This window comes from Eublepharis macularius, chromosome 7 (assembly GCF_028583425.1).
Source record: "Eublepharis macularius isolate TG4126 chromosome 7, MPM_Emac_v1.0, whole genome shotgun sequence".
NCBI lineage: Eukaryota > Metazoa > Chordata > Lepidosauria > Squamata > Eublepharidae > Eublepharis > Eublepharis macularius.
Window position 1 is genome coordinate 109,266,665 of NC_072796.1, and position 5,634 is coordinate 109,272,298.

The window sequence follows — 5,634 nt, forward strand, 5'->3', positions numbered from 1 at the left end:
CTGGAGATAACACTCTGCTACAAGGTATATATATCAAAAGAAACAAATGGAGGACAGAGTGAGCTGCTTGGGAAGAAAAGTGTGGTATAAATATCTAAACACAGCACTGTCCACTTCGGAGCAAAAGCAATGTGCAAGAAAAGAGCACATAACCCGTCTCTCCAGCCCCTATAGATATTCCCTGTTGCTTACCTCCCCATAGTATGCTCCCTTTGCACTTTTCTTTTCAACCAAACTCTAGTGTATCATTGGTGGGAAAGTCTTGGTGAGTGTGGATACAGAACAGTAAACTGTTGGGAAAGGAATTCACACCCACTTGCACCTCCCTATTTGCTATTAAAATTGTGCGTGTAACACATACATCCTTTCTATATGATCAGGGCGTATCTATATTTCAACTCAAGTATCTGCCTTGGTTGTGTTCAATTTGCCCCAAGATCTGTGCACTAAGTTCTTCATGGTATTTCTTGATAAATAGTATTTTCAGACGAACAACGCAGACAACACTGAAGGAGATTATCACTTTCAATAAATACTTCATTTAACGGTACTTCATGTGATAGTAATTTGTCCTGATACTTTAGCAATCTTTTGTTGCCTCATTTGAGTACTCAGGGATAAAATGTGTATGAGGCCTTCCAACTGCTTCAGGTGATATCCTCCTATGGTTTGAAAAATAGTTCTCTCTGTGGGCTTTAATTCAGAAGCTGAGAATAATTCTTATATTTTTTTACTTTGTGAGGCACATCAAGCAGGTGCCTGGAAAGGTAGCATATATATTTGCTAAATAATAAATTCTAAATCAACAAAGAATAATTTTGCAATTCGTGTAATGTACTGGCAGTGTACCAAATTAAGAAGTTAACATAACTGCAGTCATAAAGGTCAGGCATTTCCCCTTTAGCCTTTCATCTGTATTAAGCATTGGCACGTGCAGTATTATAAAATTAGGGCACAAATCCCAGACTACTAGTCCTTGTTTACAAGCAAATGTTTGCACATCCTACTGATAACTTAATAGAAAACATAGAATGTTACTGTTTCTGTGCAAATGCACAGTAATTGCTCATCTGCTAGGCCGGCCTCAAATAGTTTTGATCAGGTAATGCCTACAGTTGCAAGGGATAACATGACTTTGAAGCATCTGCAAAGTAATTACGCATGCTGATAATGCTAGTATCAAAAAGCCGGCGTGTCTTCCATTTGCTTTTAAATGATTTTGTAATAGCAATGTATTACAGAGTATTCAAACAGTAGATGAAGACAACTCTAATGTATTTCCTTTGCATTTGCACATCACTTTAATGCCTGCCATTTTCTTTTTGACATCATCTGTACTAGAAGCAGATTTGGGTTGAAACTGGTATAGAGGAGCAAATGGAATGTCACATTAATGTTTTAGGGTAATTACGTATCCACTTATCCATGTTAAGTTTCCAAGATGCCAAGTGTTAGGAAAATATTCCATTGGCAAGGAGGTTGTCAGTTCTCATCCCACAGAGATCCACAAACAGGTTCCCACTGATGTGAGCGGATCTGGATTGCACCCAACATTATTGTTTCACAACATTAGGCAATTTGCTGCAGAGACCCTATTATCATACTTTCCTTCTCATTAAAGCGTATAGGGTAAGGGAGAGAGGAGCTTCAGTCACATGTGTGTACCCCCCTCCCCATTGTGGTATTCTTGATTTTGCTGCTGCTATCAAATAACCGATAAAGTTGCAGATTCCAACAGTAGCATTACATCAATAGGCACAAGAGGGTCCTCATGCATTGAAAAACGCTGCCGCCAAACAAAGAGACTGAGTTGCAACCTAAAGCATACGTAAGCAGCTCCCTCTGCATCAAGCTATGCAGATTTATTTTCTCTGCAAATAATACACTTTCACAGAAGTGAGATGGAGAAAATGTTTTAAGTGTGTACAAATAAATTGTTCCAGGACCAAGAAAGGAGACAACCCAGTTTTTCTCTTTTATATAAAAGTCTACCATATTTATTCAATACAGACATATTTTAAAGACAAACCCTGAAAACCAGGAACAAACACTTGGACACTCCGTTACGAAGTGTATGTATTATTTTATCAACAGCTACTTCTCTGGAGTAAGCCATTAAGTTTTGTGTGTCTTTGCTTTTTAATAAAAAGCTTATTTTAGCTACCTTCCATGAACAATGCACCTCTTCATTGTCACCCTATTTCTGTTAAAACTAGCTGCTTTCCAGTTTCAATATTCACATTTTTAAGCTGTTTTTACACAGTTGTAACAACAAAAGGTCCATGTAAGAATAATGAAAGGGAAAGTCTCAGAGGAGTAATTCGGACTTATTGCAATAGATCTCATAAGACCATCAAAGACACAGGCAGATTTTCTTCTGTGAAGGGAGATTGGCTCACAAGGGAAATGGAAATGGCTGGCAGTGTGGGAATCAGAGAGGGGAGTACTGAGGCAAACCTGATACCTTTTGGCTGGGAGAGAGCCCCAGAGAGTTGGCTACTGCTGGCAGGCAGAGCAAGCCGAGGGGGGCGGGGAGATTTCTTAGAAAGACTGCTGTAACGCAACCCTGTTTCTGAGAATCCTGTTTGTATGAAGAGGAGGAGCTCTTGGAAAGAAGGGGGGAGAGAGAAGCACAACAACAATTTGGATCTGGCAGCGTGCAAGTCCTCAGGAGACTCCCGGCAGTTACCCAGCAGTTACAAAACACAGGCTTCGTACACAGCCCAGTCAAAACAAACCGGGATAAGGTTACACTGGCCAACTTACTGGGGAGCACAGTAAGAACAAACACAGCCTGGGCGGTGGAGGTAAAGGGTGACCTTGGCAAGAAAGATGCAACTCTTCAAACCTTTTATATTTCCATTCAAGAGCGTACAGATTCCGCCCCCCCCCTCCCATTCAATCCCAACATGTTACATGGCGTGTCTCACCCACCCCTCCAGCAACACACAGCTGCCTGCTGAGAAGGATTTCGCAGGAGACAACACTGCGCCGGATGGTCCCTTCTTGCGCCTCCCTATGCTGGGGAGGGGGGCCCGTTCAGATGTCCAGAGCCTGCGCAGCTCGCGGGCAAAGGCGAGTCAGTGTGGACTTTTCAGAGAAGAGAGAGGCTGGAAGGCGGCCGTCCAAGGCTGCGTAGCACCACGGTTCGTTCGCGGAGAGGGAGGCCGGCGGCTCCCCCGCGGCAACAAGCGACAAAGGGCCCCTTCCTCGCAGGCTCGGCTTCAAGTAGCCGGCGGCGCCTCGCTCCTCAGCCGCCGGGGCCTTTCAGTGTGCGCGTGGGACCGGGAGCGGACAGGCAGCGTCTCCGCCACGGGCGCCCCGCGGTCTCGCCTCCCCGAGGGGGTTAGGGCAGCGGCTGCAGAGGCGAGCCGGCGAACGCGGCGGTAGCCGGCTGAACGCCAGAGTCTCCTTCGCCGCTGCTGCTGCGGCAGCTCCCAGCGGACGAGGCGGAGCCCGGCGAGCCGGTGACGGACGCCTCCCCCAGCGCCGTCGAGGCCGCGGCTGCCAGCTGGAGGCGCCGGACGGCTTCCTTGATGAGGTTCCCGGAGAGGATGAGCTGCTCGAGGAGCCGGTGCGGGTCCTCTTCGTCGCCGGCCGGCAGCAGCGGGTGCCGCCGCGGCTTCTTTCTGCCTCCGGCGCTCCTCAGCCAGCCGCGGCCGCAGAGCTGCTTGGCCACCCGCGGGCTGCCTTTCTTGTCCGACGGCGGCGGCGGCGGGGGGTGGCAGCAGCGGCGGCCGCGGATGAGGCGGCGGGCGGTGCAGCGAGGCGAAGAAGCCGAGCCCCCTCGGGGCCGAGTAGGGTGCCGCGCGGTCCCGGCCGTGGTGCTTGGGCAGTCGGGGCGGCGGAGTCCGGTGCTGGGCGCTCAGCTGCAGCACCTCGCCCAACTTGGCCACCAGCGCGTCCACCTCCTTGGCGCCCACCTGGCTGCTCGGCAGGGACACGGCGCGCTCCAGCAGCAAGAAGCGCTCCCCGCCCGGTCGCCGGCACGGCATCGCAACCCCTCCGCTCGCCCTGCTTCCCGCTCGGCTCGGCACGCGCGGCTCCTCTACGTCGCCGGCCTCGACCAAGCCGCCGTCCGCTCTGTGGCGCGCTCGCTCCCAAACACTGTTGTGGGTGCTGCGGCCGGTTTGTAAACAATGGGTGACGTACACGCCGGCCGCGCCCACTGTCAGCCTGGAAAGAAAGGGAGAGAAGGGGGGGAAGCCCGGCGACAAAAGACTTCGGCCCGCTCCCAAGTCTGGCGCCTCAAGCCTTCTCTTCCTCTTTCAACACTAGGCCGGTTTAGGCGCCAGCATAGGGAAAACAAACGGCCAACGTTAGCCAGGAGCTCACCTCTTTCTTTCCTGCACCCCCCCTGTCTACGGGCCCGGATGAGCTCGCCCAAGTTTTCAAATGCCGTCGTTCAGGAACTGTGGGCGTAGCTTCTTCGACAGGCTGGGTGAAGGATGGCGGTGGGCGGGGCTCAGGGGATCGCCGTGATAAGGAATGAGGTCAGAGGGCGACTTGGCAACAAACAGATACACAATGTGGCGGGCTGGAGTTGCCGATCTTCAGGTGGAAGCTGGTGCCCTCTTGAATTACAACTACAACAACAATTACAACTGATCTCCGAGCAAAAGACATCAGTTTCCTTGGAAGAAATGGCAGATTTGGAAGGTCGATTTTATGGAATCATATCCCCGCTGACGTCCTGCCCCTCCCCAAATTAACAATAATCTGTATTTATATGTCTCACTTCTAGTCAGATTAGTGCCCTACTCAGAGTACCAAACAAAGTCCGTGTTGTTATTATCCTAACTATACAGCTGGGGCGCTGGAACTGAGAGGAGTGGCTTACCCAAGACCCTTTGTTGAGTTCATGGCAGTAGTGGGATATGAAGCAGCAGAGTGCTGATTTGCAGACCAACCACTTAACCGCTATGCTACAGCACCTTCTCTAGGCTTCAGCCTCAAAATCCAGGAATTCCTCAGGCGACGGCTGGCAACTTTAATTGTGGCACAACTGTGCTAAGGTGGTAGTTCAACACAGGCACATGCTCTTCTTGGTGTGCATGGGGAGTAGCAGCAGCTGAACTCTGGGGGTTTGCCTCTGAGTAAGTCATGCACAGTTGGACTATCGATCACTTTTGACTTGATTTGTCTGGAAAGTTCCTGTAGTCTTTGCCTAAGTCTGCCCTTTCAGCACCTAGACTAAGATGGGTAGCTGGGTTTATCTGTAGCAGTGGAAAAGAGCAAGAGTCCAGTAGCACCTATAAGACTAACAAAATTAGTGGTAGGGTATGAGCCCTTGTGAGCCACAGCTCACTTCTTCAGATACAGCTAGAATGTGAGTCACATCTGTCCTTATATCTGGGAGAGTGGAGTGATTGCAGAAGCCAAATGATAATAGCCGATGAATGACAATGGCAGGCGTGATTGATTAGGGTGGGGTATGCAGAGGGGTAATGGGTATGGAGAAATTAGCAATGACACAGGAAGCCTTTGTCTCGATTCATTCCAAGCGTCGTTATCATTTGCATGTCCATTCATTTTTTGTCGAAGGGACTGGCCAGTTTGTCCTATGTAGAGTGGAGGGACATTGCTGACACATGATGGTGTAAATCACATTGAAGGATGAGCAGGAGTATGAAT

At 49.7% G+C, this 5,634-nt stretch overlaps 1 protein-coding gene across 1 annotated transcript; it reads right to left on the bottom strand.

The window, feature by feature from the left end:
• Window positions 1-3,248: 3,248 nt before the first annotated feature.
• Window positions 3,249-4,658, bottom strand: LOC129333876 (GSK-3-binding protein-like). The gene is given in 2 exon segments (XM_054985807.1): window positions 3,249-3,722; window positions 3,724-4,658. Coding segments are annotated over 2 exon segments (648 nt in total). The 5' UTR covers window positions 3,996-4,658; the 3' UTR covers window positions 3,249-3,346.
• Window positions 4,659-5,634: the final 976 nt, after the last annotated feature.